Below are 25,047 nucleotides of genomic sequence, written 5' to 3' on the forward strand. Positions count from 1 at the left end.
CAACAATAATTCTAGGGCATTAAGACATGCATTAGGTACCTATCTTACTGATTTCATTATCTGAAGCAAACAATATGTCTCTTAATATGTGGATCATTATAGATCTTGAAGTATTAATTACATTATTTTCCTACACAGTAGCTGAATGAATAGCCGAGACACTATGGCTTACATCCAAAAGTTTTATCTACAACTTTTAAGAAGTTCAGCTCTATTATTTAAAACATTTCAAAAAAAATGTGGCATTTGTATATAATCTTTCCTTTGAAGCATAACAGTTCTTACCAAGTATAATGGCCCTTTGTAATAAGTGAGGGCTAACTTAAATAAGAGAAACAGGGACACAGAGAGGTTGACAACTTGTTCCATAACTTTTCAAGATTTCATTATCATTCTACACAACCCTGCCTCCATAAAATAATTTTCTCATTATCATTGAGAAACAAAATGCCAGCTAGTGACCGAAGTGTATACATGAAATTCTAGACTTATCGTCCGGGGACCACTGATTAGATGTTGGGGAAAACCACACAAAGATATGAGAATTTAATACAGAGCTATATGCCTAAATCACATGACTCCAATCTCCAGCTCTGGTGGCTGGAACAGTCTTTTACGATCCACCTTTTGTGAATTTTTTTATTCTCTACAAAGACCAGGCAGAACCCAGTCTATCAATACATTAACAAAGATATCCCTTTGTCAGGAGCCCATTGATTCACCCAGTTTTAATTCTGCCAGAAAGAGGAGTTAAGGTCATTCCTTTTCATTTAGTCCGCATGCCAGCCTTTAGAGTACGGGGATGCCGAGCTACTTGCATTTACCACATTCTAAAAAGGCCCGAGTCAAGCAATTACCAGCCACTTGGCCTTCTTGCAGAAATACACAAAACGTGTAGAATTGCTTCATTTTATCCCCTCCTAGACTCTTCACTTGGAAATTGGCTGCTCGGGCGAGTGTTGTTTTTTCCCCCCGCAGCCATGTGTCGAAGAGCGATTAACACTCGCTCGACAAAACCCATTCCCGGGCCATTTGGGAGTTGCACGCGTTCGCACCCGAAGTTCGGCCTGCCGCGCCTTCACGCGCAACCTTTTTGTTTCTGCGGCTAGCTGGGGAGAGAGGGGCGGAGAGGGCGCGAACCGCTCAGTATGCAGCAGGCAGCCGGGGCTATATAAAGCTCTGGTCTCGGACCTGGCGGGGGAAGAGGTCTGGCTTGCCCGAGAGCAGGCAGCCGCCTTCCGCCCAGCCCCAGCCCCGCCGCGCCATGGAAACCTGGCAGCCCTTGGCAAGCGGGGCCGGCGAGCGCGCACGCCGCCGCCGCCTGCCGCCCGCGGCCCCCGACCGCCCCGCGCCGCGCGGGGGCGCGGGGCCCGGGTGCGGCGCCTCCCCCACCCCGGCCCTCCCGCCCGCGTCTCCCGAGCTCCTCCCCTCCGCTCTCCGCCCCCCACCCACCCCCGGTCCACGCTCTGCTGTGGGCTCTTCTCCCGGGTCTGGGCTCACATCTCCCCTGCGCGCCTTTTGCCCCTCACCCCGCAGATCCGCAGGCCTCTGGAGACCTTGGGTTGACGCCAGAGGCGACGGGGAGGAGGAGGCGAGGCACCACGCGGCGGAGGCGGTGAGTGAGCCGCGCGCCTCGGGCCGCGCCTCCCAGGGGCGCAGATGATGTACCGGGACTGGGTATGCCCTGCCCGAGGGGGACACACGCCCGGCCTGCCCCTCGCTTAAGATCGCGCCGGCCCGAGGCCCTACCAGAGGCCCTGTGGGTCCTGATGCTGCGAGTTTGTCATCCAGAGCAGCGGACACACGGATACGGTCGGGAGCGAGGCTGCTGACAGCCCCGGGGTCACATTCCCTGTCGGCGCGAGGAACGCTAGATCGCGCGCTTTCCCCGTTTCTACAAGGTGAGTGATAACTGCGATTCGTGTCCTTTCGTCCCCAGATGCCGGATGGCCCCGGGATGACCGAAGCCGCAGGAAAGCTTTCCCAATACAGACACCCAGTCAGGTGAGTGACAGGCCTCCCCGAAGGTCTCCCGTTCCTCCAGCGGGAATCGCACCGCCTAGCTCCACGGCTGGCCTTGCAGCATTTCTATCTTGGGAAATCTGTCTTCAAGGATCGCAGAGGTCCTTTACTAATCGAATTGACGAATGTAGTTCACGCTCTCACCTAAAAAAACTGTTAATCAGTGTACACTGAGCAAACTCTTAAAAAATATATTATAAAGACGGAAAGTGGATGGTGTCGTGAAAGTAGACCGGTGACAGCGTGTGCCAGCAAACCAATTTTTTCTTTTTTTTTTTAATGCTGAAGAGGTCCGGTGAAATTGACTTCACAACAGGCAGACTGTGTATATTCTTTTTTTTTTAAAGGGTTTTTTCCCAATTTATTTATTTATTTATTTATTTATTTATTTTTTTTGAGAGAAAGAGAGACAGAACGCGAGCGGGGGAGGGGCAGAGAGAGACACACACACGCACAGAATCCCAAGCAGGCTCCAGGCTCGGAGCTGTCAGCACAGAGCCTGTTGCAGGGGCTTGAACTCGTGAACCCTGAGATCATGACCTGAGCCCGAAGGCGGATGCTTAACTGACCGAGCCATCCAGGCGCCCCAGACTGTGTATAATCTTATTCTCTTGCAAACCAGACGGAAGAATGGTGTTCAAAGTGGCAGTTTTATGGCAAAATGAGCGTGACATGTAAGAGAAAATGGAGTGTAATGAAAATCCTAAAGATCGCTAAACACTGTAAAAAGGATAGAAGTTATTCGACATAACAATGAGGAGCTACTCTACTGTTCCTAGGCACAGGAAGTCGGCCTTTCTGTAGAATTCTTTGTAGCTTTTATTCAGGTGAAAAGTTATTCTGCAGTTTGCTTGCTTCAGAGAGCTGTGAAATGCAGACATGTATGATATTCGTATGTACGTGCTTATAAACAGCATGTAGAAGGCAATATATGTTGATTAATTTCTTACCAAGTGCTAGCACTAGTAACGGACACAGGAAAAAAATAATCACACCCCTTTAACAAGTGTTGTCATGGTTTAGTTTGGTCAGTTTTACCTGTATGGGCCAAACATAAGCACCTAACTCTGCCAGAGGGAGTGGAGAAAGATCTGGAAAGTGTGTATGATAGGTTGTGGTTACCTAGCTGAGTCTCAAAGTTAGCCAGATGGATGGTAGGTGTGGGAAAAGGGGACAGAAGAAATAGCATAGGAAAAGGGATACAGAGTCATAGAACACCATAGCTCCCTCTGGGAGTATCAAGGAGCTGGAATTTGGGTAAGTGAAGGTGTGGTCATTCCAGCAGGTAAGCCAGAGGCTGGATCTTGCACACCATGGTAGAGAGTTTTGTCCTAATCCTGTATGTGGCATTGGGAACCCATGGACTTAATTCTGTAGATGGTATTGGGGGTTACTCAAAGGATTTTAACCAGAAGAGAAGTGTGATCAGATTTGTGTTTCAGAAAAAGCACGAAGAAAATGGTATATAGGCTTAGTGAGAACACTGAAGTGAAGCTAGAAGTTATTGTAATTCAGGCAAGATATGCTAAAGAGCCATTCTGACGCATTGGAAGTGGGGCTGGGACTGACAGAATTTGGGGAAGGCTTGGGTGACATAATAGGGTTATAATGTATTGGATATAGTAGGTAAAGAAGAGGTAGAAAGACAGAATGGCTCCCAAGTTTGTGTCTGATGACTAGATGAATGCTGCACCAACAGAGTGGAAATTAGGGCTTAAAACAGATTTGGGGAACAAGATAACGAGTCTAGTTTTTCATTTATCACATTCAATGGGCCTATGGGATATCCAAATAGATGTGTCCAGTAAAGAGTTGCATCTGTAGGTAACGGGCCCACAGTCAAGATCTTAAATGGAAATATGGACAGCTTAGAGTCTTCAGTAAATGAATGTTTGGGGAAATCATGGTGGTGAGTGAGGTCTTCCGGGGGACTTCGGGAGGAGAGATGATCACTCTTGATAAAACGCTTGGGAAGGCCAGTTTTAACCTGTACACACAGAAAAAGGGATCCACAAAGGAGACTGAGAAGAACCATTCAGCCCGGGGGAGAATTCAGGAAAGTGTCAAGTCCCTGAAAGAAAAATGGTCAGAGATTCTGGGAAGAGTGTGGTAACAATTAAACAACATTCTTTGGATTTGACAGTTCTAGTTAAGCATTAGAAAATCAATTGTTTCCTATATAAGAAATTCCTTTCTTCTTCTGAACTACTGTAGCCATTAATTAGTACTTCTTTAAGTTTATTTTATTTTTATTAATTTCTATCTTGAGTACTATTGTGTGTTTCATTTTTTTATTTAATCACCTTCTTGAGGATAGGGACCATGATTTTTTTTATCTTTGAATGATGAATTATGTCTGGCACAAGGGATCACTAAAATTTTTACTGAACAACTGAATTATTGATGATTGCTTATTTAGGCATCAAAATTAAAAACTTTTTTTTTTTTTTACCAGTTGTCTAGAAACATTTATAAACTATATTACCTACTTTTCTGCCCTTTAAAATGGAGTATACTGGGCACAATGTAACCTTCTCTTTGTTAGAATCACTCTGTTATAAATGGGTGCCTGGGGCTGGGGCTAATCACCCTACACTAAAATGACTGCGCTGTTGCTGGTGTGTCAGCCATATCCTTCTTTTCTTTTCCTTGTATGAAAAATAATAGAAGGCCATATGGCAAGATTAATATTTGTCAAAAATTTGAAAATATGAGGTAATTGGGTTACATGAAAATTATTGTATAAAGCCAGTATTATTCTCAATATCTTAATATGGATTTTCCAAATTTAGTTGGATGGGGAAAAGGAAGGGAGATGTGATCAAGGTTGGGGTCAGAGGAAGCTTTTTTATACCCTTGGTGTGAATGCATAGAAAAATTTTTTAAAATATTGCTTTTTGTACTTTTCTAAACTTACATTGGCTACATCTGTAACTAACAGTTAAATTTGTGGGTTTTAGTTGAGATACTAGATGATTTCCGCTTTTCTGGAAGGTGCATAACATTTTGTTGTCTTTATAAAATTGGCTATCAAAAATTTTAATGTAATAGTAGAATTCATTTTTTTTCCGAAAGGAATTTGGAAATTTGAAGACAACCTTCTTCTGTATATTGTAAGAATAAATATATCAGTAATACCTGAAGAAAGCTAAATACTGATCTTATGCTCATAAAGGGTTTAGTGTGAATTTATTTGATCCAATTTATAGCTTGGATAAAGATTTAAAAATAATTAACTAGTTATTGATACTTTGGCAAGTAGACTCCCATGAAACCTGTGATAGTAACATTTTAAAACTCTATCTAAAGGCATATATCAATTGCTAAGTATGGAGCTCTTGAAATTTGAATATTTCATGAATATAAGGATTCTGAATGTGAAAAAATAAAGCATATTATGTTGTCTGCTTCTTTCAGACTATTTTGGCCCAAATCAAAGTGTTATGATTACTTATATCAAGAAGCAGAAGCTCTTCTGAAAAATTTTCCAATTCAAGCCACAATTTCATTTTATGAAGATTCTGATAGTGAAGATGAAATTGAGGAGCTGATCTGTGAAAATTAATCTGATTAGTTACTTTTGATGACATTAAAAGCTTATAGAATTTAAATTTAGTGTACAAATGTATCATAATCCTTTAAACTAATTTATTTGTACATAAATTATTAATAAAATGAAATATTTTGGAATTACAAAGTAGTTTGGCTTTTTTTTTATCCTTACACTATAATCCAATGTTGGAATTGAAAAATAAGTGCAGTGTACAAATGTCTTGATTGTATTGTAAACATTTGAGGCTTACAAAAGATAATTTTGATCTCTTCATCAAATTACAAATTTAACTTTAGTTATAATTCTGCAAGTATTTAGCTAAAACTTTGCAGAGAGTGACTATATTTAATTTTCAGCCTAATCTTGTAACATCTAGTATTTCTTACCGATCCTTATTAGATATTGTAGTTGCAGATGGATACTATTAGATAATGAAGAAAGTCACCTTATGTTACTAATCACACAATATTATGTGTTTGCTTGCAAATGGTGAAAAACACTTTAAATCATTGTCCATAATTGAGAGTGGGAATTAATGTCAGGGCTATTAAATTTTAGAGATGTTTAATGAATGAAGAGTCAAGTCATTGTCACTTTAATACTCCTCTGCTGTCCTTAAATCCAGTAGTAAAATAGCATGGGTGTTCAATAATTGTAGTGCTACATTGAGGGATTCCCAGAACTAAAACAAAACAAAACAAAAAAAAAAGTGAGTATGACTTACATGGAGTCAATAAAAGGGGAGCCAAAGGCTAGAATTTGATATTTTTCCATTTCTGTCCAAGGGGGAACGAAGAAGTTTGGCAGATATGAAGTGATTTTCAACAACATCACCTTCCTTTGTTCTGGTTCCTTGCTCCTAATATTGTCATGTAAAATTTTTCTCGTGGGAAGTGAATAAGAAATTGTCAGTGATTGCTTTTGTAAGTTTTTTTTTAATCTTTTTAAATGTTTATTTATTTTGAGAGAGAGAGAGAACGTGAGCAGGGGAGGGGCAGAGATAGACAGAAAAGAATGAATCCCAAGAAGGCTCTGCCCCTTCAGCGCAGATCCCAATGTAGGACTTGATCCCAGGAACCATGAAATCATGACCTGAGCCAAAACCAACAGTCAGACGCTTAATGGACTGAGCCACCCAGGTGCCCCAAGCTTTTTTTTTTTTTTTTTAATGTAGACTTATGAGAGAACACCTTATCATTTAATGAAAGAGAAAACAAGAGCACATTGCAAGGTAAAGGTAACATAGTAGATAGACTATGGTTGTGAAGTTCTTTAGCTTAAATACAATTTTTCACAATAAGCGTTTTAATCGCCAATAAAATGTTTCCTAATATCCCAGAATGGTGATAGGTAGAGGTGAAGGTCCAAGATGGTTACCTGGCTAAGAAATCCTCTTACTTGAATGGCTAGATTCACACAATTTGCCTTCTAACCTTAAGGACAAGGCAGTTGAAATAGGGTAAGTTCAAATCATGTGTCAGAGTCAGGAAAAAATAGTAATGGCCTCAATTAGAGTTATTTACAAGTATATTTTTTCTCCTGAAAACGTTTTCTCTTCACTGGATTCTACACTCAGGAGGTGTGTGTACCCCAAGGGATATACAAAAAATCCACCAGGTCACGAATCTGGACTTTGATCATTAGGGACTGGTTTTTACCTGCATAGTATTCGAGCTTCTCTCATCAATATGTTGGAATAGTACGAAGAACCACCGCCATTTATTGATTTATTGGCTACTACTAACCAACCAGGCACTATACCAGGTAGTTTACATATGACATCTCATTTAATCCTTACTGAAATCTAAGCCCATTAGGCAGATGGGGAAAATGAAACTTTGAGACACTCAAATAACTCGCATAAGGCCTTATTTATTAAATGCAGAGAGATGGCATTCAAACTAAACCTATTTGACTCAAACATAACTGCTCATCACTCCATTTGGGGTTGTATCAGTAAGCAATTCCCTGTATCTTTCAGTGAAGACAGGAAGTTAGATGAAGAGGAAATGCTTGTGAGTGGTGATCGGAGCAGGAGACTTTGCTTCTTCGACTCATTCATTAGTCATTAGCGGGGGTTCTTAAAGGTGAAGCTTCACCTAGTAGGAGTGGCTGTTTGCATTTGACACCTTAATTCTTAAAGGTTCTCTTTCCTGTACAGACAGGTGTCTTACAGTAGTTTCAGAGAAATCAAAATGCTTTGAAAGTGTTATTTTGTTCCATATTTCAAGTAGTGTGGTGGTAGTGCTTAACAATAGACAGACACTTGTGTTCTGGTTTAACAGTCTATAAGAATTTATTTTCAGATTCTGTCAGCACCAAGGCTAAGGAACAGCTTCCCTCTGTCTTAAATGCTACCACGGAATAGCTGTCACCTCCCTGCGGTGCTGAAATTCAGAGTTCAGGACTAACGAAGCATGCGTACTTGTCTCTGGTTCCTCCCCTGCCGGCGTTCCGTTCTTTCCTTTGGCTCCGCCCTCCGCGGCCTCAACGTGCTGCGTCATGGCGCGCCTCACCCCGGGCGACCCCGGAAGTGGGTCGGGGGCTTGGCCTCTGCCCGGCCTCAGAGCCGGAGCGGTAGGTGTTACCGTAGAGGGGGTCGAGCCGAGAAATCTTGTCCGGCGGCGGACCCCGGGCAGGGCCCGGGCCAGGGGTCCAGGATGCTGAACGTCCCTTCCCAGTCTTTCCCGGCCCCCAGCTCACAGCAGCGCGTCGCCTCCGGGGGGCGTAGCAAGGTAAGCGGGTGACACCGTTGGTCTCATTCAGCTCGCCGCCCGCCGGCGTTCCTTGCTACCCAAAGGTCCATTCTCTCCTAAGGACACCTCTTCCACCTCCTGTCCTCCGCTCTCGCCTTCGTTCCCTCCTGCCCTTGCTGGCGAGCTCTTTCTGATCCACTTATGTCTGCAATCATTGAGTTCTCCTAACCTCCCTCCCTCTCACCTACTAGCCCCTTTCCTTCCCATCCGCAGTTCCCTTAATGTGAAGTCTTTTCCCGCGAATTAAATTTAGTCGTGTATGACTGGACCAGCACAGTGCTTGACGTTATCATATAGGTATTCAGTATTAGCTTCTTTCCCTCAGCCTATCCTCATCTCCAGTCTTTTGTTCTACACTTGCCGGAAGGAGTTGTGAGTGATGTGGTTCCCTAAGAGAAGGGAAAGGTTGGGAAGTAGCGACATTGGCCAGTGACCATCCCTCCAAAGGTGGCAACTCCCGGAACTAGGGAAGATTGGGGAAGCGAGAACAAATGTCTACAGTCCTCCGGAGGGTTTATGGACACTTCTTTTAGTCATGCTCCCTTTCTACTTTTGGTACCTGTTTAATCACTGCCTTTTCTACTGATACCACTTGCTGACTTTGAAGCTAATATAATACTCTGTAACTTTTAGTTAAACATAGTTACTGTTAGCAACAGGTGGAATACAAATGTATTTTATATTTACAAAATTTTATAAAATTGTCTCCTGTGTTCATTGCAACATAGATAATTACTCCAGTTATTTGTTAGTTCCTCATTCTATAACTTCATGTTTTGTTTTTGAAACTTCCACCTGCTTGGGCCACTTCCCCCCACCCCCCAATTCTGAATTCTTGGATCTTAGCATTATTTAGGATCTTTACCGACTTTTTTTTTCCCCCCTCCACTTAAACCTGGAGTTTGACTCTGGATTAGAATTATGGATTCAGGAATCTGTAGCTTTCATTAGCTTTTCAGAAGTCTGTAACTCTAACAATAGTAATAACATGGCTAAAATTTATTCGGTGCTTACTGTGTATGGTCTAAGTGTTTTGAGTGCTTCGTGTGTATTAACTCTTTTAATCTTTACAGTGATCCCATGAAATGGGTGCTTTTGCTGTCTCTATATCACAGGAAGGGAACTGTTTAAGACATGTTGCTTTGGACCCCAAAACTTGATGTGATGTGACTCTGGCTGGGACATTTCATTTATTGCTACATGTATCATCCAGCCATCTAATCATCTGACCCCTCCTCCTTGATGTTTGACCCGTTTCTCTCCTTGAGCTAAATTCTTGGCTAAATAGTATAGCCTTCGCAGAGATAGAATATCTGAATTAGAATATGAGTTTCTGGCCTTCTGTTCAAACTACAAACCATGTTCTCAGCATCATTTTAAAAGAAAGCTCAGAGGCAAAGACAAAAGGTTCACAGATGGTGATTGCAAAGGTGAGTCTTTGGGTCCAAAAAGAGAACAAAATACAATTATTGTGCAATTCAAGAGGAAACTCAGACAACCCCCCCCCCCCAAGACTTTATGAAATAAGGTGATCTTGCAGTGTTAGAACCTGAGTCTGGCTTGTATGACATGGGTAGACGTTGAGAAAATAGAAGCTAGTTGGGGAGGTTGTATATCATAATAGTTAAAAGCATAGATTTTTGAGTGAGAAAGACCCAGATTCTTTTCCCAGTTCCCATGACTTAATCTCTGAGTCTCATTTTTTCTCAGGTGTAAATGAGAATAATAGTACCCATTTTATAGGGCTGTTCATAGGATTAAATGAGATAATGTTTCTCTTAGCACAATCTTGGTATATGGTATGCACTCCTCTGTGTTACTTGCCCTTAGGCTTTTATTCAGACCCCATGGATTGTTGTGGGATTGTTGTATAAAGCCCTCAGCACAGTGTGTGTTACAGAATATGTACTCAATATATGGTAGCTTTATTATTTCTACTGACACTAGTAAATAAATATTTGAGAACCTACCATATGCTGGAGATGTGGTCTCTGTTTCCAAGGAGGTTAGTCTAATAAGCTAATAGGCTGCACAGGCAAATAGTTACAAATGTCATAAGAATTGTAACAGTATGTTATGACCACAAGGGGTTAGGGTCAGAGAATGCTTCTGGAGGAAATAATGTCTGTGGGAGAGAGGAAGGGAATTGATCCAGGCAGAGGAGCAGGTGTTTCATACTAATCAAAGAATCAGTTCCCATTTAGCTAAAACATGTAATAGGAAGGAGCAGAAACTAAAACTCAGAGCTAGTGAGGTAAACTATGATCAGATAGGAAGGGCCTGGTAAACGAGGGAATTTAGAGACATTATTTATTGTAGAGTAGTGTGGAGAGCCACTGAAGGAGGGAGGGCCCATGATTAGAGTTGCTTAACTACTCAGTAGATTATGGAATCCTCATAGATAAGAGAGAGAAGTGATTTTGGTTTGGGATGGGAAAGATCATTTTCTCATACTTTACTTCATTTACTGGGACCAAGAAACCTAGAGAATTTCAGGGATGGTAAGAAGGGGATGATGTAGTTGGTAGGAAGGAATGTGAAATTGCAGTGGTACCACAGACCTATTAGTTTGGTTATTTGGGGGGAAATGAGTGCCTGCAGTAGGTAGGATTCCGGAAAGTGAAATTGATAAATATCTTAGTCTATTCCGTCTGTTATAACAGAGGGCCATAAATTTTATAAGGTGACTTACAAACAATGGAAATTTATTTCTCACAGTTTTGGAGGCTGGGAATTCTAAGGTCAGTGCACCAACAACTTCAGTGTCTGATGAAGGCCTGATTCCTCGTTCATAGCCATCTTTTCCCCACATCCTCACATGGCAGAAAGGCTGAGAGCCCTTTGAGGCCTTTTTAATAAGGGTACTAAGACCATTCATGAAGGCTCCACCTTCAAGACTTAGTCACCTGCCAGAGGCCCTACTTCCTAATATCACATTGGAGGTTAGGATTTCAACATATGAATTTTGGAGGGGCACACACATTCAGTGTATAGCAATATGCTTCCTTGAGTGTGCCTTCTTTTACATTAAACATTTCTCTGGTACTGTGTAACAAACTAGTTATATAAGTATAGGCAGGAGCTTAATTCCGTGTGACAGAGCCGGAACTAAGACTTGTTTTCTGACTCCAGGTTCAATGTTATTGTTTTACTAGATACCATTCTGATGACTGTTTGTGTGACAGAGTTTCTAAGCCCTACCTCATAGCCCAGGTGTTTTATATTGTTCTATTTATAATTCGAATATAGCAGAGATGATTTTGACAAACACCTAAATCTATAAAAAAATGTAGAATTATTGATTTGAATTTTCTTATTTTTTTGAATGAGGGTAAGAGTAACGAAGCAGCCTTAAGAGAAGTGGGAGGAAGGGGAGGGGAGAGCAGCTGACTCGAAGAAGCCACATTGAATTCTTCCCTTTTCCTTTTTTCAGGTCCCTCTAAAACAGGGCAGAAGTCTTATGGATTGGATTCGACTCACTAAAAGTGGAAAGGATCTAACGGGATTAAAAGGCAGGTTAATTGAAGTAACTGAAGAAGAACTTAAAAAGCACAACACAAAAGATGATTGTTGGATATGCATAAGAGGTACGTGGTTATTTATTTTGTACTGCAAAAGGTTTTGGCTGGGCTTTCCAGTTGAGTGCCATATGACCTCATGGTCCTATTACTTGGTGTTACGATACACAATAAGAGAAGAAAAATAACCTTACACTGGGCTATAAAATAATTCTGAATTTGCACAGTATTTCTTAGATAACTATTTACATAGCATACCTGTGCTGTACTCCCTTTGAAAGAAAACAAGTGTTTGTGGGCAGTTTATTCAGTAATACTCTCTGTATAATAATGTCCTGCCTTAGTGCCTTGTAACAGAATCTTTTTGAATGGGAGAAGTTGTTCTGCCAGAAAAAAAAATGTCTCTGAGAATCGAAAGTAAATCAGAAAGACTGTGTTTAAGCCAAATCTTCAGTTCTCACATGAAGCAGTTTTTATTATTCAATATGTTTTTCTTAGCAATATTAATTACCTAATTTTTATAGCCTGTAGAAAATTAATTTTTTTAATGTTTATTTATTTTTGAGAGCCATAGCATGAGCAGGGGAGGGGCACAGAGAGGGGGAACACAGAGCTGGATATGGGGCTCGAACTCATGAACCGTGAGATCATGACGTGAGCCGAATTTGGACGCTTAACTGACTGAGCCACCCAGGCGCCCCTAGCCCGTAGCAAATTAGAAATGCCAAACCAGAAATAAGTGGATTGGAGAGAGTGAGCAGAGGTAGAGGAGGGGAGCTGATAAAAGCAGACCTCATGGTAATCAACAACCTGACATCTCGGAGGGGAACAGAAGTAATAAAGGGCATGGAAATGTATGGTGGGCTTCCGTAGCGAGATCACTGAGTCATACAGACATGGTTAAATATGCCCACTACCCTCAGTTTAAAGAGTCATTTAGTCATGCAGTGCTGTCGCACAATTGTGATTTTATCATTGTGTAATTATGGTATGTTGTCAGTTATCCTGATCAGTATCCTGATCATGTCCTGTAACCACTATGAGAGAGACCGTGTCGTGTCAGTCATACTGTTCAGTCCTTCATGCCTGGCACATAGAGGACATCAATATGTGCTTGTTGGGTGGGAGGGAGGGCAGGGTGGGTGATGGGTATTGAGGAGGGCACATTTTGGGATGAGCACTGGGTGTTGTATGGAAACCAATTTGACAGTAAATTTCATATATTAAAAAATAAAAAAAAAAAAATATGTGCTTGTTGAATGAATGTGCTTAACGTTGTTAAGAAGTTCTATTAGGGAGGTGTGTGGTTGTCATAGTAGGTTGGTGATGTGATCAATGGAAAGATACCAGTAGGGACAATGAGTTTGCTAGAGATGCACAGACAGAAGCACAAACTTGGTGGCTTAAGCCACAGACAGTTATTGTCTCACAGTTCTGGAGGCGAAAGTCTGAGATCAGGGTGCCTTCTGAGCGCTGTGAAAAAGAACCTGTTCCATGCTTCTCACCTAGCTTCTGCTGGTTTGCTGCCAATCTTTGAAGTTGCTTGGCTTATAGAAGCATCAACCCAGTCTGCCTTCAGCTTCACGTTGCATTCTCCCTGTGTGCTTGTCCGTTTCCAAATTTCCTGTTTCAATAAGGACACCAGTCATGTTGGATTGAGGCCCTACTGTACTCTAGAATGACCTCATCTGTTATATCTGCATTGACCCTATATCCAAATAGGGTCATGTTCTGAAATACTGGTGGGTAGACCTTCAACATACGAATTTTGGGCTGTACACGATTTAAGCCATAACACATAATTCGAGAGTGAAAGTGTTTCCAGTGGCAGAGAGGATGGACTCTCCTAGCAGGTGATGACATAACAGAACAGCTGCTCAACCCCCCAGAGTTTCTCAGGGGAATACAACTGTGGCTAGTACCTACAGGCTGGAAGGAGGATTCTGCTAGATGCAAAAACCTAACCTTTTGCCCTTTTAGAGGGTTTTTAATACCCTCTTTGCTCTCTTTCCATGCTGCCTACCTGTTTTAGCAGGTATAAGTATCTGGTACACAGTGACCGCCCCACTCTGCCTGAGTGTTCTCTGCTAGACTGGGCGAAGTGGAGGTCGGTGTCCCAGGAGCATCTCTCAGCTGGTCCAGGCCACAGGCACGTCTGAGTTCTGTTTCTACAGTAGGAAGCCACTTCTCCAGAAAACTCACTTCTCCTCCGTATCTTAGTGATGTTAGATAAATGAGGCATTAATGAAACACAGTCATACTTTACTATTCATTTAATGTACTGCTGGAGATAAGGGACTTGTTTGCTATGTTTGAAAAGCAGTATGCACACTGCTCCCAGTTATGTATCTCCTATAAGAATCGAATGTATGGTAGGACTGGTAAGGTTGTTGATTTGAGGATACATTTATTGAAATTTCTATTGGAGGATGTCTTCTACTCTACTAACAATAAGGCTTTTTTTCCCCTTTGCATAAAGTGTGTCTTTTTTCCTTCTTGACAAGTTCAGTTTATGTTATCAAGAAACACTCAATTTAGGCCCTTCTCTTTGAGCTTTCTCTCTAGTAGGAGAGGATAAATGACTGACTGTTAGACACATCTGAGTGAAGTGTCATAAGAAGTTCTAAAGAAAATGACATCAGATTGGAGGGAGGGAGACACGTGGTAGTGATAGCCTGAAAGCTGGGGACAGGTTTTCACCAGAAAATGAGGAAGTGCATCTAAGTTGAGGGAAAGGCCTAAAGTATAAACACAGAAAGGCTTAAGATATGTTCTGGATGACCTCAACCGTAGCAATTTCTTACTTGACACATCCCCAAAGGTAAGGGAATTAAAAACAAAAATGAACTACTGGGACCTTATGAAGATAAAACGCTTCTGCACAGCAAAGGAAACAACCAACAAAACTAAAAGGCAACCAACGGAAGGGGAAGGTATTTGCAAATGACATATCGGACAAAGGGCTAGTATCCAGAATCTATAAAGAGCTCACCAAACTCCACACCCGAAAAACAAATAACCTAGTGAAGAAATGGGCAGAAAACATGAATAGACACTTCTCTGAAGAAGACATCCGGATGGCCAACAGGCACATGAAAAGATGCTCAACGTCGCTCCTCATCAGGGAAATACAAATCAAAACCACACTGAAATATCACCTCATGCCAGTCAGAGTGGCCAAAATGAACAAATCAGGAGACTATAGATGCTGGAGAGGATGTGGAGAAATGGGAACCTTCTTGCACGGTTGGTGGGAATGCAAACTGGTGCAGCCACTCTGGAAAACAGTGTGGAGGTTCCTTAGAAAATTAAAAATAGATCTACCCTATGACCCAGTAATAGCACTGCTAGGAATTTACCCAAGGGGTACAGGAGTACTGATGCATAGGGGCACTTGTACCCCAATGTTTATAGCAGCACTCTCAACAATAGCCAAATTATGGAAACAGCCTAAATGTCCATCAACTGATGAATGGATAAAGAAATTGTGGTTTATATACACAATGGAGTACTACGTGGCAATGAGAAAGAATGAAATATGGCCCTTTGTAGCAACATGGATGGAACTGGAGAGTGTTATTCTAAGTGAAATAAGCCATACAGAGAAAGATACCATATGGTTTCACTCTTATGTGGATCCTGAGAAACTTAACAGAAACCCATGGGGGAGGGGAAGGAAAAAAAAAAAAAAAAGAGGTTAGAGTGGAAGAGAGCCAAAGCATAAGAGACTTTTAAAAACTGAGAACAAACTGAGGGTTGATGGGGGGTGGGAGGGAGGGGAGGGTGGGTGATGGGTATTGAGGAGGGCACCTTTTGGGATGAGCACTGGGTGTTGTATGGAAACCAATTTGACAATAAACTTCATATATTGAAAAAAAAAAGATATGTTCTGGAACTTAGGTTAAGTGTTGGAGAATTATAAGAAAGAAGACTAGAAAAGTATGCTAGGTCAGATCGTAAAGGGCCTCAAAAGTCAGGCTGATGTGTTCTTTAAAAAAAAAAAATTTTTTTTAATGTTTATTTATTTTTGAGAGAGACAGAGACAGAATGCGAGTGGGTTGGGGCAGAGTGAGAGGGAGGCACAGAATCCGAAGCGGGCTCCAGGCTCTGAGCTGTCAGCACAGAGCCCAACGCGGGGCTCGAACTCACCAGCTGTGAGATCATGACCTGAGCCGAAGTCGGACGCTCAACCGACTGAGCCACCCAGGTGCCCCAAGGCTGATGTGTTCTTAATTTAGATGGCAATGTGAGCTATAGGAGGTATATGAATGTGGGGACAGTGTCATCCGAGTATGCCTCAGAAAGATTAGTCTGGTGGTGGATGTAGTGAATTAAATGGGACAAAAAGCATTCAGCTCATTACAGAAGTTCAGGTGGTAATAAGTGAACCAGAGTGTTGACAAAGACAATGCAAAGTAGGATGAATGGGAGACAAACAGGTTACTGGTAATTTCTAAAACAGTCCTAAATTACAGTAAGCATGTGACTAAATGCAGTCACCTTTTTCTTTTTAGCTGTTCTAATTAAAAATATTAATGATACTTTTTGAAAAGGGAAATATATGGCAAGTTTAGCTTTGAAGGGCAGAGATGTTTGGGCCCAATTTTTAATCAAACCTATACCATAGGGAAACATGGTATCATGGTATCATTTCTCCCCCTTGTTAAAATATTCAAATTCTTTACTTGTCTAACAATTGCCTCATTTTTAGTTCTGTTCAAACTTCAGCTGATTGGGTTAAGGGAGACACAATTAGTCTTTTTAAGAAATCTTATAAAATATACACTTTGGTATGAGTTTTAATGGCTAATATTATGGAGATTATTTTCCCTTTTGAGTATATATCAGTATTTTTGCACATGTTCAGGTTTGTTGAGTCCAGTCATATTCCTAGAAATGATGGTGTACAAAGAGCACTTAGCTGGCAGCAGACTAAAGCATGAACTAAAATGTGAACACTGGCCTAAAACATAAGACAGTATATGGAGTTTCCAATTTGTTCACCTAGTAATCACCATTTTCTGTGAAGTGTGTAATTATTGTAATGTAATAGGAGGTAATTGGAATGTTGAGGGAATGGATAGGAGAGAGAATGCTTTTTAAAAGATCTTGTGGAATTTACCATTAATGCAGACTTTTGTAGTTTTCCTCATTGTTGTTTCTCTCTCAAGGACTAAAGGTGATTTATAAACATGTGAAACTTTGAGCAAACATCTAAATCACTCATCTGTGAGAGCTTCACAGAGCCTAGATCAGAATTTGTTTCCCCTGTAGTATATTTTGTTATAGTACGTACTCAGTGTGGGTAGTGGTGTAGTGATGTATTAAGTCATGAAATCATTTTTTGGCAGCATGGAATACAGCCTTTAATCGTGGTGAGAGTGAGGGCAAGTGTAGCCTGATACTCAGTAACAGTCATTTGAATGACTACTATTTAGAAAAAGTTGGTTACTGTTAAGTAGACTGGCCACTCTGTTACAAACTTAGAGGAGTAAGTTGTTCATAAGGGATTTAATGGATTTCGTTTACTACTTAGAAATAAACATGCTTTGATTTTTCCTAATGCTGATTATCATATACCAGTAAATTGAAGAGGCCTGCTTGAGACCACTGTAAAAGTGACTTTGGGGGTGCCTGGGTGGCTCAGTCGGTTAAGCATCCACCTTCTTGATTTCAGCTCAGGTCATGATCTTGTGGTTTGTGAGATCAACCCCTGCGTTGGGCTCTGTGCTGGGAGTGCGGAGCCTGCCTGGGAGCCTGCCTGGGATTCTCTGTCTCCCACTCTCTCTGCCCCTTCCCTGCTCATGCTCTTTTTCTCTCTCAAAATAAATAATAAACATTAAAAAAAATGACTTCGAATGGGTCGGTGTTTTTCATGTTTCATTACTGATTGGAAAATATTGGCAAATGGATTCCAAGAAGTAGTATTTAGTCCTATTGTATTTCTAGTCCAGCTTCCTAGATTTCTAGGTACATTTACAGTAAACCTTTTAAAAACTTATTTGTGAGATGTTAGTATAGATTTTTGTGAGTACAGTCAATCCTCATTATTCATAATTTCAAATTTGCAAATTTGCCTACTCACTGCAATTGCTTGAAACCTCAGAAATCAATACTCACAGTTCTTTCATAGTCATTTGCAGACATGCACAGTGCAGGGAAAAATTTGTTTGACCCTAGCACACATTCCTACTTGAGGCGGAACAAGGCGATGCTCTGCCTTCTTATTTCTGCTCTCATACTGTAAAGATGTGTCTTTTTTTGAGGTCTGTTTAGTGCCATGTTTTTCATATCTTGTGCTTTTTGTTGGTGGATTTTGGTTTAAAATAGCCCCCGAGGATAGTGCTGAAGACCGTGATGTGCCTTACAGAGAAAATACCTGCATTAGATAAGCTCCATTCTGACATGAGTTACAGTTCTGTTGACTGTGAATTGAATGTTCATCAGTCAGCAATACATGTTGGATAAGGTGTCTTTAAACAGAAACACGCTGTAAGCACAGTTATATGTTAATTATTTGAGAAAACTGTGACCAGAGGCTTGGAAGAACCTCATGCTGTCTTTTCCCCAAGGAGCACTGTTTCAGTATTTGCTAATTCATTGTTCACAGTGACTTTGTAGAACATAACCACTGAGAAGAAAGAGAATTGACTAGGCTATTTTGTATTTATACTCCAGAAATAATAAAATAAGCTTTATTCTTTTTGGGTTAGATTAAAAGTCACCAGGAATAGAGCTGATTTTTCCAACAGTAGGCTCTTTTCTTTAGGTTTCCATAGGTCCTTGCTTTACTTTTATTTTGAGAAACTGCAGTATTATTTGTCTCCAGCAAAGAAACCTTTTTTTTCCCCCTAAGAACAGCTTTTCAAATTTGGAGCTAACTTTCTAATTTATAATGGAATGCATTATCACAGTCATACCGAGTGTATCTAAACACTAATGTATTGTTATTACAGTTAGCTTGGCTATGCTGTACACGGTCTGCTTTGTGTGCTGTTCTCGTTACTCCTCAACGGCAGATTTCCAAACACCTCTCTTCTGCTATCACTTGCTTGTTTAGGAAGTACAAATCAACATTTTTTATAGCTACATTTCCCCTTACTCATTTCTTTTTTTTTTTTTCTTTTTCTTTTAAATATACTTTATTGTCAAGTTAGCTAACATACAGTGTATACAGTGTGCTCTTGGTTTTGGGGGTAGATGCCCATGATTCATCACTTACATACTACACCCAGTGCTCATCCCAACAAGTGCCCTCCTCAATGCCCATCACACACTTTCTCCCGCCCCCCTCCCCCATCAACCCTCAGTTTGTTCTCTGTATTTAAGAGTCTCTTACAGTTTGCCTCCCTCTCTGTTTGGAACTATTTTTTTCCCCTTCCCTTCCCCCATGGTCTTCTGTTAAGTTTCTCAAGTTCTACATGAGTGAAAACATATGGTATCTTTCTTTCTCTGACTTATTTCACTTAGCATAATACCCTCCAGTTCTATCCACGTTGTTGCAAATGGTAGAATTTCATTCTTTCTCGTTGCCAAGTAGTATTCCATTGTATATAGAAACCACATCTTTATCCATTCATCAGTTGATGGACATTTAGGCTCTTTCCATAATTTGGCTATTGTTAAAAGCACTGCTGTAAACATTGGGGTACATCTTCCCCTATAAATCAGCACTCTTGTATCCTTTGTTTAAATTCCTAGTAGTGCTATTGCTGGGTTGTAGGGTGACTGTTCATGTCTTCTGCCCATTTCATCACTGGATTATTTGTTTTTTGGGTGCTGAGTTTGTAAGTTCTTTATAGATTTTGGATACTAACCCTTTATCCGATATGTCATTTGCAAATATCTTCTCCCATTCCTTCAGTTGCCTTTTAGTTTTGTTGATTGTTTCCTTTGCATTGCAGAAGCTTTTTATCTTGATGAGGTCCCAATAGTTCATTTTTGCTTTTATTTTCCTTGTCTTTGGAGATGTGTCGAACAAGAAATTGCTGCAGCCGATATCAGAGAGGCTGATCCCTATTTTCTCCTCTAGAGTTTTAATGGTTTCCTGTCTCACATTTAGGTCTTTCATCCGTTTTGAGTTTATTTTTTATATGGTGTAAGAGAATGGTCTAGTTTCAGTCTTCTACATGTTGCTGTCCAGTTCTCCCAGAACCATTTGCTAAAGAGACTGTCTTTTTTCCATTGGATACTGTTTCCTGCTTTGTCAGAGATTAATTGGCCATACAATATTGCGGGTCCAGTTCTCTGGGTTCTCTATTCCACTGGTCTATGTCTGTTTTTGTGCCAATACCATACTGTCTTGATGATTACAGCTTTGTAGTAGAGGCTAAAGTCTGGGATTGTGATGCCTTCCACTTTGGTTTTCTTTTTCAACATTACTTTGGCTATTCGGGGTCTTTTGTGGTTCCATACAAATTTTAGGATTGTTTGTTGTAGCTTAGAGAAGAATGCCAGTGCCATTTTGATTGGGATTGCATTGAATGTGTAGATTGCTTTGGGAAGTATTGACATTTTAACAATATTTGTTCTTCCAATCAATGAGCATGGAATGTTTTTCCATTTCTTTGTGTCTTCTTCAATTTCTTTCATAAGTTTTTTACAGTTTTCAGCATACAGATCCTTTACATCTCTAGTTGCGTTTATTCCTAGGTATTTTATGGCTTTTGGTGCAATTTGTAAATGGGATCGTTCTTGGTTTCTCTTTCTGTTGTTTCATTATTGGTATATAGAAATGCAACCTATTTCAGTACATGTATTTTGTATGCTGCAACTTTGCTGAATTCATGTATCTGTTTTGGCAGCTTTTTGGTGGAGTCTTTCGGGTTTTCCATGTAGAGTATCATGTCATCTGCGAAAAGTCAAAGTTTGACTACTTCTTTGTCAATTTGGATACCTTTGATTTCATTTTGTTGTCTGATTACTGATGCTAAGACTTCCAATATTATGTTAAACAACAGTGGTGAGAGTGGACATCCCTGTTGTGTTTCTGATCTCAGGGGGAAAGCTCTCAGTTTTTCCCCATTGAGGATGATATTAGCTGTGGGCTTTTCCTATGTGGCTTTTATGATGTTAAGGTATGTTTCTTCTATCCTGACTTTCTTGAGGGTTTTTATTAAGAAAGGATGCTATATTTTGTCAAATGCTTTCTGCATGTATTGACAGGATCATATGGTTCTTACCTTTTCTTCTATTAATGTGATGTATCACGTTGGTTGATTTGTGAATATTGAACCAGCCCTGCAGCCCAGCCTTACTCATCCATTTCTATTCTGATCTGTAGATTTTTACATTCTGATCCAGAGATTTCACATTCTCCACCATCAAATGGAGATAATCTCATCTTTGTTGATTTTATTTGTTCTATTCTACTGACAAACGATTTGCTTTCTTTTACTCTTTTTCTCCTAAATTGTCGATCTTTTCCTTTTTTTTTTTTTTTAAGTTTTCCTCTTTCTGTACCTCCCTTTCATTCACTAAAAATTCAATAAAGGAAAAAAAAAACTGGTGGTCTTGGGGTGTCATCTAACCCTCAGGTGTTTTGTTGGGTTGGCACAGTGGTTTATGAAATTCAGCCAACATCTTGAAATTTTCCTTGTGGGAATGTTTTTGATTACAAAATTCAATTTTTAAAAGAGATATAGGGCTATTCAAACTTCTTTTGTACTTATGTCAATTTTTGTAAGTTATGTTTTTTCAGTGAATTTTGTTAATTTTATCTCAATTGTTGAACATATTGTCATAAAGTTGTTTAGAACATTTCCTAATTACATCATTAATGTCTTTAGATTCTATAGTGATATAGTTCAGATATTGTTAACTTTTGGCTTCTCTTTTTTTCCTTGATCAGTCTTACTAGAAGTTTACCAATTTTATTAACTTTTGGTTTTGATTTTCTTTGTTGTTTGTCCATTTTCTATTTCATTGACTTCTACTCCTATCATAGGAAGGTGGCTATTTTAAGACTCTGTTTCCTGCAGCATTGGCATCAATATATTTATGGAGATAATTTGCAATAATGATATTTTTGGTGAATATGTGAATTGCCTGATTTCTAAGTTCTTATCTTTAGACTGTTAGAATCTACTGCCTCCTGTTTTGTATTCAACTCTAGATTGAGTCCTGGTTTAGCATTTGAGGGTTACTCACTTTAAGGGTTATATGTAAATTAATTCATTAAGAAATTACTATGGGGTGCCTATTACTTGTAGTTTTTTTTTGTTTGTTTGTTTGTTTTAATTAACAATCATATAGGCTATCCTTCTGAGACAGTTTTTATTTATAGTAACCATGAAACATGGCTTTTGCTTTTTTTTTTTTGTTACCTTATGTATAATTGTCATGCATAAAAAATAGAGAAGATGGAATCAAACTATTCCTCCATCTTGGCTGATTCATTTAATCAGTATTTCTTGTCATGCACTCTACCAGGTTCTAGGGATAACTTGGAAATATAAAATGGAGATGGCTTTTAATCTTATGGAATTTACAGTCCGGTAGGGAACACAAAGCATTAATCAAGTCTGACAAGTATCGTGAAGGAAAGGTACACTGTGCTGTGAAGACGGCAGAAGATTGAGCAGAGATCTGAAAGATAAACTACAGTTAATTAGGCAAAGAGGAATGGGAACAGTATTCCAGGCTCCCAGAAGAAGCATGTGCAAGGGCTGGGTGGTATGATCATATGAGAGAGAGATCACGTGCACACACATCATAAGTGTTCACTGTGAATATAAGGTGTTTAACATTAGTGATAATCTCTATTCTTTCTTCTCTTCTCTTGTATTGGAAAGACACACTCTTTTCAAAAATGTCATTCTTTCCAAGACATTTTCTTTCCTAAGGCTAGTCTCTTTGTGCTCTTATCAGTCCTCTCTAGCCTCCTCATGATCTTCGGCAGTTGCCCATCCAACATTGTTTAGCATCCTCAGTTCTTTCTTTTCTTTCTTCCAGCAGTTTCTTCCGTTTAGTCTCCTCATAACTTTGGCCCTCTCTCACTGTTTCTTTCTCTGGGCTTTCTTCCTTAGCACTTGGTGCTGGACCACTATTAGACCATCTATAGCATTTTTTTTTTTTTTTGGCCATTTTTAATAGTCTCCCTATTTAAATTGAGTTTTGGGATACTAATACACTGCTTCTCTCCCTACCCCAAGCATCTGGCACAGGGCATGGCTCCTGGTTAGTGTTCAGTAAATGTACCTTGAATCATGTGTATACAGTAAAACCTTGGATTGCGATAACTTGTTCTGCGAGTGTTCTGCAAGGTGAGCAAACATTCCTAATAAATTTTAACTTGATAAATGAGCAATGTCTTGCAATACCAGTAATATATGATGCCAAACATCACATGATCACAACTAAGCCAATGGTTCTCTCTCTCTCTCTCTCTCTCTTTTGCTGTGGGATTGTGGGTGATTGTCTCCATGCTCAGATGCTTGGTCTCAGGCTGTGGTGTTCAGCAGAAATCAGTGATTTTTCAGAACATTGGAAGGTGCCCACAACTGGCACTAGTGTGTTTTTTGTCACTTCAAAGCACCTATGGACAGACAGTCTTTTGCTTTTCCATAGAAGAGAAAGCTTAGGAATACTTTGCTTCATTCTACGTCAGGCTGCCTGCAGATATAGACCCTTTCCTCTGCTGCCTTATTGCCAGTTACATTAAATACAGTGTATGACAAGAATTTATTAATACTGTACTGTAGTCAGCATCCGTGCAAATGTATACAGTGGCCCCCATGCAGGAAAATGTTGAAAAGAAAGGCAGTAAGGAGAAGGAGGAAGTTTATGGAAGAAGGAGAAGATTATGGTGGTCGTTAAGAAGGAAATCATCAAGAAGTATGAATGAGGTATGCGAGTAGCCGAAATTGCAAGATTTTATAAGAAGTCTCTGTTGCATCTCGTCTGCAGAGGAGGAGGAGAGAAAGGTGGAGGAATCCCTCACTTCAAGTGAGATTAGGGAGATGTGTAAAATGTGGGAAACAGTGCAAAATTTTGTAGAAAAAGACCACTCAAATAAGGCTGTAGCAGTGTAAGTGATGAATCTGTTTAACAATAATGCAATGTCACATTTCCATGAAATCCTCAAAAGGAGGCAAAAACAAGTGTCATTGGATAGGTTCCTTGTTAAAGTTGTATGAAAAGAAAAAGATCCCATAGAACCAATAGATAGCAGTGATTCCATTAGTGATAGTGAAAGTTGTCATACACAATAACCCTCCTGTCTCTTGTCTCCTTCACACCAGCTACAATGGTTTTCAAAGGTAAGTGCAGGTTAATTTTTTTTCTTTATATTTCATATTTTCTTTATTATTTTGTATTATGTTACAGTTTGTAATCATTTTTATATGAATATTTTTGGGTTGTGGAACGAATCATCTGAGTTTCCATTATTTCTTATGGGGAAATTTGCTTTGATATACACGTGCTTTGGATTACAAGCATGTTTCTGGAGTGAATTATGCTCACAAACCAAGGTTTTATTGTATTTTGATATGTGTAGGAGTTATAAACCACATTATGGTTTTAATTATTTCACAAAATAGTAACCAGTTGAGAAACCTGATATTTGATGTTTCTACGTTATTGGCCCTTGGAGTTCCTTAATCAGTTTGAAACTTTGTTATTTGTGGATAGTTTTCTTATATAGATTCAAGGTCCATTATTCATTTTTGAGCCCCATTTTAAAATGTATTAGTATTTCCATTAGACTCCTTTTTATGTTTCTATCTCTGTGAGGAAATTTCCCCTCCATTAAATGTCATCTACATTTTCTATTAGATTTTTTAAGATATTAATTATAGTTATTTTAAGATCCCTGTGTAATAGTGCCAACATATGCACGATCTTAAGTCTGGTTGTGTTGCTGTTTTTCTCTTTTGACAATGAGTTCTTTTGTCTTTTTTTTTTTAATGTGACTTTTAATGTTTGATTGAATGTCACGTGTTGCACATTGGTGAACAGTAGAAACCCAAGGTATTTACCCTTAGAAACAGGTGCGCTTTTACTGGCAGAGAATTAGATCGAGTCAGTCTAGGTAGTAGTTGAGCCGGTTTGGGGGTTTATTGTTGCTAGTGTTACCATCAGTATACCACAGACTTCAAATTCCTCCAACAGTGAGTTACTGCTAACTTGTTTTTAGTGTGCAGCCTGCAGCATTGGAGGGTTTTCTCATTGTTCCTGTTCCGCTCTTAGCAGACCG

The 25,047-nt window shown here is 39.9% G+C and overlaps 2 protein-coding genes across 6 annotated transcripts in view; both read left to right on the forward strand.

Annotated features, from left to right (window-relative positions):
* Positions 1-1,264: 1,264 nt before the first annotated feature.
* RIPPLY2 (ripply transcriptional repressor 2) lies at positions 1,265-5,635 on the forward strand. Its single transcript, XM_049654643.1, has 3 exons — positions 1,265-1,615; positions 1,940-2,004; positions 5,440-5,635. Exons 1-3 carry the CDS (start codon positions 1,265-1,267, stop codon positions 5,585-5,587), a joined length of 564 nt encoding a protein of 187 aa, XP_049510600.1. The 3' UTR covers positions 5,588-5,635.
* Positions 5,636-8,084: 2,449 nt separating this feature from the next.
* The window catches only part of LOC125938669 (cytochrome b5 reductase 4), a 99,229-nt gene continuing 82,266 nt past the window's right edge, over positions 8,085-25,047 (forward strand). For 3 of the 5 annotated variants that reach the window (XM_049653958.1, XM_049653959.1, XM_049653962.1), the window contains exons 1-2: positions 8,086-8,310; positions 11,765-11,918. In XM_049653958.1, coding sequence (XP_049509915.1) covers positions 8,236-8,310; positions 11,765-11,918 — 229 coding nt within the window. In that variant the 5' untranslated portion in view covers positions 8,086-8,235. Of the gene's footprint in view, positions 8,311-11,764; positions 11,919-25,047 lie in introns of all 5 variants that reach the window. The other 2 variants (XM_049653961.1, XM_049653960.1) reach the window with 2 other exon arrangements.

This window comes from Panthera uncia, assembly GCF_023721935.1.
Source record: "Panthera uncia isolate 11264 chromosome B2 unlocalized genomic scaffold, Puncia_PCG_1.0 HiC_scaffold_24, whole genome shotgun sequence".
NCBI classification, from domain to species: Eukaryota; Metazoa; Chordata; class Mammalia; order Carnivora; family Felidae; genus Panthera; species Panthera uncia.

Excerpts from the sequence above, each read along its gene's own strand:
- RIPPLY2 (XM_049654643.1), top strand. The coding sequence starts at position 1,265 with ATGGAAACCTGGCAGCCCTTGGCAAGCGGGGCCGGCGAGCGCGCACGC. Across the intron at positions 1,616-1,939 it reads GGCACCACGCGGCGGAGGCG|ATGCCGGATGGCCCCGGGAT; the intron begins GTGAGTGAGCCG and ends TTTCGTCCCCAG. Across the intron at positions 2,005-5,439 it reads CAATACAGACACCCAGTCAG|ACTATTTTGGCCCAAATCAA; the intron begins GTGAGTGACAGG and ends TGCTTCTTTCAG.